Raw genomic sequence first — 13,477 nt, 5'->3', positions numbered from 1 at the left:
CATTTACGCTTGTGAGTAGCATCTGGAATGTCTCTCTGAAGCATCAAACAGTAGTCTGCCATCATTGTAATGCTCCATTTTCCCTGGTATCTTCTTTCCATCTCTTTAATGTCCTGGTGGAATCGTTCACCTTGCTCTTCACTCACAGCTCCCAAATTTTTAGGAAAGTAGTCAAGGAGGAAATGCACTTTCAAACTCTTCAGACAACCTAAAGCTTAAAATGCTTTCAGCATTGGTCTAACGATCTTTTTGCAGTCAGGATCTTTTTTATTGCCTAAAAATTTCTCTCCGACCTCTTTAAATGCAATTCACCCTTCTTTTTGCGGATTCGTCATGGTATTGACAAACTCTTTATCAGCTATAAGCTTTCTAATGTCTGGTCCGATGAACACACCTTCCTTCAATTTTGCCTCCGAGAGGCTTGAAAACTTGGTGACCAAGTATTTGAAGCATTCCCCATCTCTTGGAAGTGATTTTACGAATTGCTTCATTAAGCCCAATTTTATGTGGAGAGGTGGTAGAAGAACTTTATAGGGAGGTACCAGAGTTTCTGGGAGGACATTTTTTTTCACCGACTGTGAGCACCCTCGGCTGCCAACTCTTCTTGGTCCAGTAATTTTTTTGGTCTCGACTGTCCCACAGACACAGAAAACAGGGGTTTTTGGTATACCCAGCTTGTTGCCCGAGCAGCATACACATGACGTTCAAATCCCCACACACTTGCCAACCGTGGTCTTCATATTTAAGTTTACGAAGAACCAATTCCAAGTTCTCGTAGGTTTCCTTCAAGTGTATGGAATGACCTACAGGGATGGAAGCGTAAAAACCGCCATTGTGGAGTAAAAATGCTTTGAGACTTCTTTTTGAAGTATCTATAAAAAGACGCCATTGCTCTGGATTTTGAATTGACGCATCAAACCTTCGACATCGATGCAATAAATCAACTTGTCTTCCTGGGCAAAATAAGGAACGAACTCCTTTTCACGATGTCTGAACCATGAAAAAGACACTCCTGGTAACAATAAATTCCTGCTTTTGAGCCTTGATCTGAGTAACTCAGCGGCATCTTTGGGAAGATTCAAGTCTCTTACTAAATTCTTCATCTCCTCCTGGGAAAAAAATTTTGGTCTTGTATCATCTTTAAAGTCAGAACTTGATTCTTTATCTGGTTCAGGTATGATTCCACCTTCATCGGAGCTAGGTATCTCTTCCAAGGTAGCAGGGGCCTTGGGTACTGGTATATCTGTGCTGTGGAGGATGGGACGAATTGTTGAGTGAAGATTGGGGTATGAGATGGAATGCTTCCATTTGGAATTATACCCTTTCACATTGCATGAACAAAAGTAGCAGTCGTCACTATGGTTCTTTTTCTCTCGCCATACCATAGGAATCCCATAATGGAAGGAAAGCTTTTTTCTTACCCTTGAACCAATTTCGGAGGTCCTCAACACACCGTTAGCACACTTTGAGGCACCCAAACTTTATCTTGATCTCCAAGTTTTAGTCCAAAGTATGCGAAGTATACTTTTTTCACAAAGTCTGTAATATTCAGCTGTTGATTCAACACTGTATATTCACCACCAATTAAACAAACTGTCAGGGGAATTAATACACTTCCACAAAGCCATAACGCTAATTTGGGGAAACACTGTTGATGAATGAAATTCCAATGCAAGTTTCTTGAAAGCATAAGGACCTTCCTTTCATTATGTCTTTTAACCATGTGACTGCAACCAGCCAATCATGCAGTTCCTATTGATGTTAATGGGGAAAGAAAATAAGCTGCCGTGCCGATGATTGACACCAGAGTTTGCAGAAGAACCTATAGGTTTGTGGCAAGTCCTGACGTTTAGGATTTTTTTCAATATTTTTTTCGTTATCAAAAGACCAAAATACATGGAAATTATATGAAAATAATCAAACAGCTTTTTATTCGCAGACCTGTAATCATTCAGCTGGCAGCTATCTCTCCAGAGCCTTCCATATACAGGAATACTTGGCTCAGCTGAGCGCTCCCATGTTCTCTGTGAGAGCTGTTGTCAGACTCTTCTGGTGGCGGCTTATCTCTGGGAAAACAAAAGGATCAGCCATCAGAAAACTGACATTGATGACCTATGCTAAATCCCTCTCTCTTTGATATTGCCTGTCGGCGGAAAGTTGAATAGCCCCCATACTTATTTAGACTGTTGGTTGATATCGATAGGCTTGGCCCATGTTAGTCTAATGTACTAGCTATTGAACCCGTTCTACGCCCGGGTGGCAAGCATTTTTATTGGTACATTTTTAATTTTATTAATGGCGCTGGAGTCAGCATGTGTTCATACCACGCTATCCTGCGCCATTTTGTTTAAAGACGTCTGCAAATTTGCATATACAGTGTCTGCAATAAAATGGCGCCGCAGTGTGGTATGCACACGTGCTGACTCCAGCGCCTCACCGTGCAGGCGCCACCCATTCCTGCTTCGGACAGAAGGACGCGTCCAGCATATATAAGATGTACTGAGAATATAGGGGGTGTACTCACTTACGCTGAGCGCTGTATGTATAACGTACTGAGAATATGGGTGGTGTACTCACTTAAGCTGAATGCTGTATATATAACAGTGAGGATGTGCTGAATGCTGTATATATAATGTACTGAGAATACAGAGGGGTGTACTCACTTTGAGCGCTGAATGTATAACGTACTGAGAATACAGGGGGTGTACTCACGCTGAGCGCTATATATATAACATACTGAGAATACAGGGGGTGTACTCGCGCTGAGCGCTGTATGTATAACGTACTGAGAATACAGGGGGTGTACTCACTTTGAGCGCTGAATGTATAACGTACTGAGAATACAGGGGGTGTACTCACGCTGAGCGCTGTATATATAACATACTGAGAATACAGGGGGTGTACTCGCGCTGAGCGCTGTATGTATAACGTACTGAGAATACAGGGGGTGTACTCACTTACGCTGAACGTTGTATGTATAACGTTCTGAGAATACAGGGGGTGTACTCACTTACGCTGAACGTTGTATGTATAGCATACTGAGAATACGGGGAGTGTACTCATGCTGAACGTTGTATGTATAACGTACTGAGAATACAGGGGGTGTACTCACTTATGCTGAGCGCTGTATGTATAACGTACTGAGAATACATGGGGGTGTACTCACGCTGTTCGCTGTATATATAATGTGTTGAGAATACAGAGGATGTACTCATTTATGCTGAGCTCTGTGTATATAATGTACTGAGAAAACATGGGGGTGTACTCATTTATGCTGAGCGCTGTATATATAATGTCCTTAGAATATAGGGGGGTGTACACACTTATGCTGAACGCTGTATATATAACGTACTGAGAATAAATGGGTGTGTACTCACTTACGCTGAGTGCTGTATATATAATGTACTGATAATACAGGGGGGTGTACTCACTTTTCCTGAGCGCTGTATATATAATGTACTGTTAATATGGGGGTGTGCTCACTTATGTTGACTGCTGTATATATAATGTACTGATAATATAGGAGTGTACTCACAAATTTGTCTCTCTATTTCTCTCTCTTGTCCTAGACATATTGTCGTCATGGCGCCACACTGAGCATGCTTAGTCTATAGAGGCTTCAGACAGAGGGACGCTTGGCCTGTTATAGATTTGTGGGCTGTAAAGGTTTTTTCCCATGAACAAAGTTAATTTTAAAGTTGATTTTAATCAACAGATCTTGGAATAATAATAATTTGTACAATTGGATGTGTTTAAATAAAATGTTCCTGTGCTGAGATAATCTTATAAATGTGCCCCTGCTGTGTACTGTGTAATGGCTGTGTCTGACCGTGCAGGAACATGGTCTGATCATACCACAGCTCCTGGGCAGGGGAAGAAGCATAAAGGTATACAGATATTACAGCATGGGATCACAGCTGTTTCTTTTTGTGAGTTAAAACATTTCTTAGACTGTTTTAAAAAAATGTTTTATCCTCAAAGAAAGAGTCATGTGTGATCCCGTGCTGTAATGTCTGTACACTCTTTTGCTTCCTCCACATGCCCAGGAGATGTGGTATGATCAGACCATGTTCCTGCACTATTAGACACAGCCATTACACAGTACACAGCAGGGGCACAGTTATAAGTTTATCTCAGCACTGGAACATATCTTTTAAACATCCAATTGTGGAAATTGATTATTCCAAGATCTATTGATTAAAATCAACTTTAAAATTAACTTTGTTCATGGGAAAAACCCTTTAAGAGTAGGTTATCAATGTGTAGGTCCTGGATATCTCCTGATAGGCTTCTACAGGTCCATGGTATATGCAGTTGAAACGATAAGTTTACATACACTATATAAAAAGACACATATGCATGTTTTTCTCAATATCTGACATGAAATCAGAATAAACCTTTCCTGTTTTAGACCAATTAGGATTACCATAATTTTTAATACTTGCCAAATGCCAGAATAATGAGAGAGAGAGAATGTTTAAGGCATTTTTTTACTTACTGCAAAGTCAAAAGTTTACATACACTAAGATTACAATGCCTTTAAACAATTCTGGACTGCCCATATGATGATGTCATGTGTTTGGAAGCTTCTGATAAGTTTTTTGCCAACATCTGAGTTAGAGACACACCTGTGGATGTATTTTAATGCACACCTGAAACACACTGCTTCTTTGCGTAGCATCATGGGAAAGTCTAAAGAAATCAGCCAAGATATCAGGAAGAGAATTGTGGACTTGCACAAGTCTGGCTCATCCTTGGATACAATTTCAAGATACCTGAAGGTGCCTCGTTCATCTGTACAAATAATTATACGCAAGTACAAACAAGATGGGAATGTCCAGCCATCATACTGCTGAGGAAGGAGACGGGTTCTGTGTCCCAGAGATGAACGTGCTTTGGTCCGACATGTGCATATCAACCCAAGGACAAAAAGCAAAAGACCTTGTGAAGATGATGGCTGAAACTGGTAAGATTGTGTCATTATCCTCAGTGAAACGAGTACTGTATCAACTTGGGCTGAAAGGCCACTCTGCCAGGAAGAAGCTATTATTCCATAAAAAAAGCCAGATTAATGTTTGCAAATGCACACCGGAACAAAGACTTTAATTTTTGGAGACATGTCCTGTGGTCTGATGAAACTAAAATTGAACTTTTTGGACATAATGACCATCGTTATGTTTGGAGGAAAAAGGGAGAAGCTTGGAAGCCTAAAACACCATCCCAACTGTGTAACACAGGTGGTGGCAGCATCAACTGTAGCGGTCAGTATATGTACTGCAATACTATAATGCTTACTGTTCCTAAAATATACACATATATTGGAACTAAAATGTCCTACAGCAATGAAGACACATTGTAGACGGCATTACATGGACCATATAGGAGGAGCTGTCAACATGTCAAATACTGTGTAAATCCCTACAAATTAGCCAAATAGAGGGGATATGCTGCTTGATATAAAGATATTGCTATAGATTCACCATAATGCTATGTATTTGACATGTTCGGTCTGTGTATCACTAAATGTGTCTGTGTTTATTGCAGATTGAGCAAAGTGGAGAGATCCCACCCTCGTGCTGTAACTTCCCGGTGGCTGTCTGTAGGGACAAAATGTTTGTCTTCTCTGGTCAGAGTGGAGCCAAGATCACAAACAACCTATTCCAGTTTGAGTTTGCAGAGAAAGTGTAAGAGCCAAACATGGACCCAACATGTGATTATGTCATCTATAAAGTTTACCACGCATTTCTATACATGCTCCATCTTGCACAAAATGACACTTTTAAAGGAGATTTTCTGTACGCATAGTAATCTGTAATAGTGATCTGTATTTATAATGATCCCTGAAGTGGCTTCGCTAGCAGTTTGCCATTCGCGGCGGCTGTTACTCCATATTATGAAGAATAGAGAGCGGGCGACTTCTGAAGAATTAGCAGCTAACTTCTAACTTCTTCGGTTAAAATAAGTGACATAAGACAGAGCATGAGCACAGCTATGTTATTTTGATGTATGTCCATTTTATCGGGTGCTTTTTCAGGCGAATTCTAGGTGGAATCCTCCTAAGACTAAGTGTTGTGTGCACATAGCTTTAAGCTAGGTTCACACAGAGTTTTTGAAGAATATTTTGAAGTGGATCCAGGCCAAAATCTGCATCATAAACTGCTTAAAATATTCTTCCTATTTTATCTCAAATAAAATGTAAAATGCATAAGATGGTTTTTTTTTTTTTGTTTTTTTTAAGTTTCTTACCAATAAGGTTTTCAAAACCTTATTACAAAAGTGACATGACATTTGTTTGAGGCGGATTTCTCATGAAATCTACTGCAAAACACATTGTGGATGACTCGGGGAAACCCAAAACGTCTCCAAATTCCAAATAAAAGCACCATTTTGGGATTCCTCTTGAAAAACTTGTCGGATTTTACTGCCACCAAGAATTGGTAATTGGCTTCACAGAAGTCACATAATTAGTCACTGGGTAATGCGAATTTGTAGACTTGGACATTTGAGAGTTTTGTGAGGCTCTTGCCAGTTACACTGTCACACCGCCCTACTAGGAATACTCCGAGCAATAATGATTGGCTGAAAGGGGCTGTCGGACAGGACTCCCCTCATAATATTTATCCCAGTTGTCCTCTTCAGTTTACTACACGGTGACCTATTTTGTGTCATATACGCTGACTTACGGCTATTCTAGTGTTGATGTTGAAAGATGGTTTTTTACACCCGGGCTGACTGCCAATGATATGGTTGGAACCCTGTGGCCACATTTAGGTAAAACTATGACTTCCCTATAAGCACTTTTGCACAAAGTCATTTCTGACGTCTGCCAACTAAGGAGCCACGTGCAGGGGACCTGAGAGCCAGAGAAGTTGGAGAGCATTGGCCTATAGCAAGTTTATTCTCAAACTCTTTTCTCAATGTTTCTACACAACTACGCCAAATGCAATAAGTTTGTATTGAATTTGTGATCTTTGCCCACAGCTGGATGCGCATTCCTACTGAACACCTACTGCGCGGGTCACCTCCCCCTCCACAGAGGCGTTATGGGCACACAATGGTGGCTTTTGATCGCCACCTCTATGTATTTGGTGGAGCTGCAGACAACACTTTGCCTAATGAGTTACATTGCTATGATGTGGACTCCCAATCCTGGGAGGTGATACAGCCTAGTCCAGACAGTGAGGTAAAGACTACAAAAGTATCCTGATAAATGTATCCTTATTAGAGCCTGGATCAGTTTTAAGTTTGTATTGATTGAAGATTGTCCTTAATGGTCAAGGGTGAGTTTAGACTAGCCAAAGGCGGACGTTAAACCACCGATAGTTGGCTACATTTGTTTGCTGATTGGTGGTCCGTTAAATAGCTTTTTTAGCCAGGATGACCACACTTACATGTACACAGAACGATCAGTAATAGATCATTCTGTGCACAAAGACGTCATTATTTCCGGCAGCACCTGACGATCTTCTGCTGGAAACGTGGATTTTTAAGCAAGCTTAAAGAGATTGTCTGAAACCTATAGTGCCCTTTATAAATATCTGTTTTTAAGACCTAACCATTTATGTAATTTGTTTTATTATAAAATTCCCTAGCTTTCTCCCGATTGTGGTGTTTCTTAAATCTGTTTTTTTTCCTTTGCTTGCTGTGACATTTCTTTTGAGAGGATTGTCAAATGAGACTTCATCAGAAGAATGGCCCTGTAGTCGCTTCTCTGTAGATGCCATCTCCCCCATTCTAAAACAGGACATCATCAGGGGGCGACGCTGCTGTCACTTACTACAGCTTCTTGTCCTTTCCGTTCCCTGATAATGTTGTGTTTCAGGGGGTGATGCAGAGGTGACTGCAGCTTTCTACCCCCCAACCCCCCACCCACATGCTCAGTGACCACCGACACACTTCTATCCCTGCACTTGCATCTTTAATGTCTGTCCCCACAGTCTGCTTCTGACAACGCTGCGACTAAATGAGACATCATCAGGGGGCATTGATAGAAGCAGGGTAAGTGCCTGCAGCACCGTCCCACAGTTTGTCACTGCCCTGAAACAAATAGTCATGTGAAGGTGATGATACAAGTAAGTGACACCAGCGTTGCCCCCTGAAGACTATTCATTTAATGGGTGTGATAGAAGCTTTGAGGCAGTGCTGCAGGCACTTACCTTGCTCCTATCACGGCCCCCTCTTGACAATTAATTTCAGCAAAAGAGTTGGCAGTGTCTGAAGTAGGAACTGACTGTGAGTGGCAGGCATAGAAGTGTGGCATCACCACTACCAAACCAGGGTGTCACCAGGGGATGGTGGTGACAGAAGCTGTGATAAGTGACTGCAGTGCCACCCTATGATGACGTCCTGTTCCGGGAAGGGGGGAATAGAAGCTGCGGGGAAGCGACTGCAGGGCCATCCTCCTGTGACGTCCCATTTGAGACTCCCCTAAAATGAAACCTCACAGGAAGTAAAGAAAGAAAAACAGATATAGGGATAAACTCTAGAGAGAGAACAGTAGGGAATTTTATAATAAAGCAACTTACAAAAGTGGTTAAGGCTTAAAGATAGCTATTTATACAGGGCATTACAGGTATCGGACAACCCCCTTTAAAAATATTTTGACTAAAGAACAAGTGGTTTGCTCGTTTGTCGAGTGATTGGTGGACTGTTTACACTGGGTGATGATCATATAAATGAAGTTTCCAAAAAACGCTCATTCCCAATGGGAGAACGGCATGATGGAGCTGACATGTTCCCTTTAAATATATGTGCATTATTGTGCTCTCTCACTCGTGTGGCTATATATTTCAAATTATTTCTTCTTGCTCCAATAGCAACATCTATTTTATTGTTTGAATGACAGAAATATATGACCTGACTTGAAAGAAATTGGACAACACAATGAAAGATGCTGTAGTCACAAACAGTTGAAAAAAGAATATAAGATACTAGTAAGGGCCAAGCCTGGCATCAGATCCAATTCTTTATATATTTATCACCGCCCATGATCCGTGTCATTAGTAAGTTTTTGTTATAGGATGTATTTATATACAGTGGGGAAAATAAGTATTTGACACACTGCTGATTTTGCATGTTTTCCCACCTACAAAGAATGGAGAGGTCTGTAATTTTAATCGCAAGTACATTTCACCTGTGAGAGACAATCCTTAAAGAAAAAAAAAACAGAAAATCACATTTTATGAATTTACTTAATTAATTTGCATTTTATTGCATGAAATAAATATTTGATACAATAGAAAAACAGAACTTAATATTTGGTACAGAATCCTTTCTTTGCAATTACAGAGGTCAGACGTCTCTTGTAGTTCTTGACCAAGTTTGCACACACTGCAGCAGGGATTTTGGCCCACTCCTCCATACAGATCTTTTCCAGATCCTTCAGGTTTCAGGGCTGTCGCTGCCACAACCGAGCCACTACCCATCTTCAATGCTCCTATTGAGGAAAGGAGGTTGTTGGCCAAAATCTTGCCATACATTACCCCATCCGTCCTCCATTCAATACGGTGCAGTCGTCCTGTCCCCTTTGCAGAAAAGCACCCACAAAATATGATATTTCTCCCACCATGCTTCATGGTTGGGACTGTGTTCTTGGGGTTGTACTCATCCTTCTTATTCCTCTAAACACGGCGAGTGGAGTTCATACTAAACAATTCTATTTTGGTCTCATCTGACCACATGACCTTCTCCCATGACTCCCCTGGATCACCCAGATGGTCATTGGCAAATTTCAAACGGGCCTGGACATGTCCTGGTATGAGCAGGGGGACCTTGCGTGTCCTGCAGGATGTAACTCCATGACGGCGTAGTGTGTTACTAACAGTAATGTTTGAGACTGTGGTCCCAGCTTTCTTCATGCCAATGACCACATCCTTCCATGTAGTTTTGGGCTGATTCATGACCTTTCTTAGAATCATCCTTACCCCATGAGGCGAGATCCTGCATGGAGCCCCAGACCGAGGAAGATGGACAGTCACCTTGAGTTTCTTCCTTTTTCTAATAATTGTGCCAACAGTTGTTGCCTTCTCATCAAGCTGCTTGCCTATTGTCCAGTAGCCAATCCCAGCCTTGTGCAGGTCTACAATTTTGTCCCTGGTGTCCTTAGACTGCTCTTTGGTCTTGGCCATTGGAGAGAGGTTGGAGCGTGATTGATTGACTGTGTGGATTGGTACTGAGTACAGAGTAGGGGGGCTTCTTAACGAAAAACTAACAAGTCTTTAAGAGAGAGAATTCTTGCTGGTTGGTAGGTGATCAAATACTTATTTTCCCCTCCCCCATGACAGCACACCTTGAGAGAGAGGATCCGCCCCACCAAGGACAGGAAACCGTCTGAAATAAAAGGGCGGTACCTCTCCCTCGCTTCAGTTGGTTTCCTGTCCTTGATGGGGAACCTGTCTGGAAAGAAGACTTACCTGGGGCTGTCCCGGTGTGGAAGAGCGGGCACTGGCCTGTGCACCGGGTTCAGTATCCCAGAAGCGCCGTCCGCAGCTTCCCCTGGGGTCTCTGCGCCGAGCGGGGCGCACGCGGTGAGGCAGGCTCTGTCCTCCCGGAGACCGCGGCGCCGTCCTCCCCCTGCAGTGTGGAACGCTTCCGGGTGTGACGCGCCTGACGTCACGGCGCAGGGCACGCTGGGAGCGGCGCGCTGGGTGACGTCAGGAGGCGGCGCCGATCCAAGATGGCGGCGCCCATCGGAGCGTCGCGGGCCGGTTTTTTTCAACGGAGCTCCGGCCTGAGGAAGGGGGAGGGCCCACAGACCGGAGGAGGCTGGATGGCCCTATATTTAAGGGGGGGGAGCTATCCTGGAAGCGTGGTGCGCTTCTGAGACATGGCTGATCCAGATAGCCAGGAGCAGCAGCTTACCCCCCCACCTCAGCAACAGAAGCAGAGGGATGCATCGTATACAGACAGCCGCTCGAGTAATCGTAGTGGCAGCCGCAGGAGTAAGGCTTCGAGCGCCTCGGGACCATCCAGATTGGAATCATCAGTTCCGCGACAGCCTCCGAATCCGGTACCCGTTTGTGACCTCCGAGGGTGAGTGAGCTTCGTGAATGTCACTGGTTAGTAACGGGAAGTCTCTTATGTGCTTCCTTTTTTTAGGAGCCTAAGAAGAGTAGTGCCAAGCAAAAGCATAGGATGTGTGCCCTTTGCCAAGCTTCTCTCTCAGTAGAGTGGCAGAAACCACTTTGCCAGGGCTGTGTGACCAAAACCATAGCTGAGAATTCCCAGGATTTTGCTGCAAATTTAAAGTCCATAGTACATGCAGAAGTTCAGGGGTCCCTGAAGGGGTTCCTTAGAGGGAAGAAAAGACCCCGTAGAGAGGTTTCCTCCGTCTCTGATTCCTCCCAGTCCGAGGAGCAGTGGGATTCATCGTCCTCTTCCTCATCGGGGGGCGGTAGACCCTGCTTCCCCATTGAGAATACAGACAGACTGGTTAGGGCAGTAAGATCAACCATGGGTCTGGAGGAAGAGAGAGCATCTAAATCCCGGGAGGACATCATGTTTGCGGGCTTGGGAGAGAGGAAGAGACGCTCATTTCCGGTGAACAGTAAGATTCAGGGCCTCATTGACCGGGAGTGGAGGAGACCTGAGAGATCAGGGGCTTTACCCTCCTTCTCCAAAAGAAGGTACCCCTTCGAAGAGAAGGATGCGGAACCTTGGGATAAGATCCCCAAGGTGGACGGGACTGTGGCAAGGTCATCAAAGAGATCTTCCCTGCCCTTGGAGGACTCTGGCGTCCTAAAAGATGCCCTGGATAAAAGAGCTGACTCCTTCCTGCGCCACACGTGGGAGGCGGCAGCAGGTGGCCTAAAACCAGCGGTGGCTAGCACCTGTGTGGCGAGGTCCTTGATGGTGTGGCTTCAACAGCTGGAAGACCACCTTAAAGATAAAAAGGTCTCCAGACAGGCAATACTTGCAGAGCTACCTTTAATTCAAACAGCATCGGCCTTCCTGGCCGACTCTTCAGCTGACTCGGTCAGACTGTCAGCTAGGGCAGCGGGACTATCCAACGCAGCCAGGCGGGCCTTGTGGCTCAAGGGTTGCCCAGGCGACCTACCTTCGAAACAGAAACTGTGCTCCCTCCCGTGTGACGGTAGACTCCTGTTTGGCCAAAGGTTAGAGGACCTGTTAGAAAAAGCAGGCGATAAAACCAAAGGGTTCCCGGGATTTTCGGGGGAACCAAGAAGATTTAGTTTTCGGAGGAGAAAATTTAACCGGGGTCGTCCTCCGGGAGACAAAAAGAAATGGGAAGCCAAGTCCAAAAAAGAATCGGGCTACATGTTTGGAGGACCATCCTCGAGTTCGAAGAGATCCTCCCAATGATGCCAGGCTGGAAGTGGGTGGAAGGCTTTCCCACTTTTTTCCAGCTTGGGACGCGATAACAACAAACCCATGGATTCTGAAAATTATCAGTGGGGGCCTGAAAATCCGGTTCAGCCAGACCCCCTGGCGGACCTTTGTGGTTACCCCCCTACGAAAGGTCCAGGAAGAACAATTAGCCCTGGAAACAGAAGTGTTAGAGTTAGTAGGAAAGCAGGTCCTTCTCGAAGTACCAGCAACACAGAGAGGGAGGGGGTTCTATTCCCCACTATTCATGATAAAAAAAACCAAACGGGTCCTTAAGGACCATCATCAACCTCAGGAGTCTGAACCAAGTAGTAGAAAACCAGACTTTCAAGATGGAGTCAGTAGGCTCGGCAGTGAAGCTCTTACATCGCAACTGCTTTATGGCTGTAATAGACTTGAAGGACGCATATTATCACGTCCCAATCCATCCGGAGTATCAGAAGTATCTGAGAGTAGCCCTGTTTATTCAGGGGAAGCTGAGGCATTTTCAGTTTGCTGCCCTACCCTTTGGCCTCTCCATTGCCCCGAGAATATTTACGAAACTAATAGCAGAAGTGACAGCCTTCCTACGGATCAAGAATGTAGTGATCGTGCCATATTTAGACGACTTCTTGATAATAGGGAAAACAGAAGCCCACTGCTCCAGTCAGCTCCTAGTGGTCACGGAAGTGTTGCATCAGCTGGGGTGGTTAGTAAATTTCCAGAAATCAAGACTAACCCCCTCCAGGACTCAGACCTTTCTGGGTCTAATCCTAGACTCTCGTAGTCAAACCTGCTTCCTCCCAGAGGACAAAATCTGCAGGTTAATTGCATTAGTCTCGAAGGCCATTCAAGCTCCAGAGATGTCTCTGAGAGAGGCAATGTCCCTCCTGGGTTCTATGACGGCCTGTCTCCCAGCAGTAATGTGGGCCCAGGGGCATATGAGGCGGCTTCAGTGGGAGGTCCTGTCAGCACAGAGGTCCTGCAACGGGCATTTAGAAGGCAGGCTCTCTCTCTCCCCAGAAGTAGTAGATTCTCTTTCGTGGTGGACAGTCAGGGGAAATCTGACCACAGGCGTTCAATGGTCCGGATCGATAGATCGGGTAGTTACGACCGACGCAAGCAGTTCCGGATGGGGGGGTCATTTGGCAGA

The 13,477-nt window shown here is 44.4% G+C and overlaps 1 protein-coding gene across 2 annotated transcripts in view; it reads left to right on the top strand.

Moving 5' to 3' along the window:
- LZTR1 (leucine zipper like post translational regulator 1) overlaps positions 1 to 13,477 on the top strand; it is a 65,327-nt gene that overhangs the window by 20,173 nt on the left and 31,677 nt on the right. For both annotated transcript variants that reach the window (XM_073676452.1, XM_073676448.1), the window contains 2 exons: positions 5,545 to 5,684; positions 6,982 to 7,183. In XM_073676452.1, the coding sequence (XP_073532553.1) occupies positions 5,545 to 5,684; positions 6,982 to 7,183 (342 nt within the window). The remainder of the gene's footprint in view (positions 1 to 5,544; positions 5,685 to 6,981; positions 7,184 to 13,477) is intronic.

This window comes from Phyllobates terribilis, unplaced genomic scaffold, assembly GCF_046119375.1.
Source record: "Phyllobates terribilis strain yellow unplaced genomic scaffold, ASM4611937v1 Scaffold_1__5_contigs__length_1240528914, whole genome shotgun sequence".
NCBI classification, from domain to species: Eukaryota; Metazoa; Chordata; class Amphibia; order Anura; family Dendrobatidae; genus Phyllobates; species Phyllobates terribilis.
Note: the sequence above shows the minus strand (reverse complement) of the source record. Positions and strands in the feature narration are given on the sequence as shown.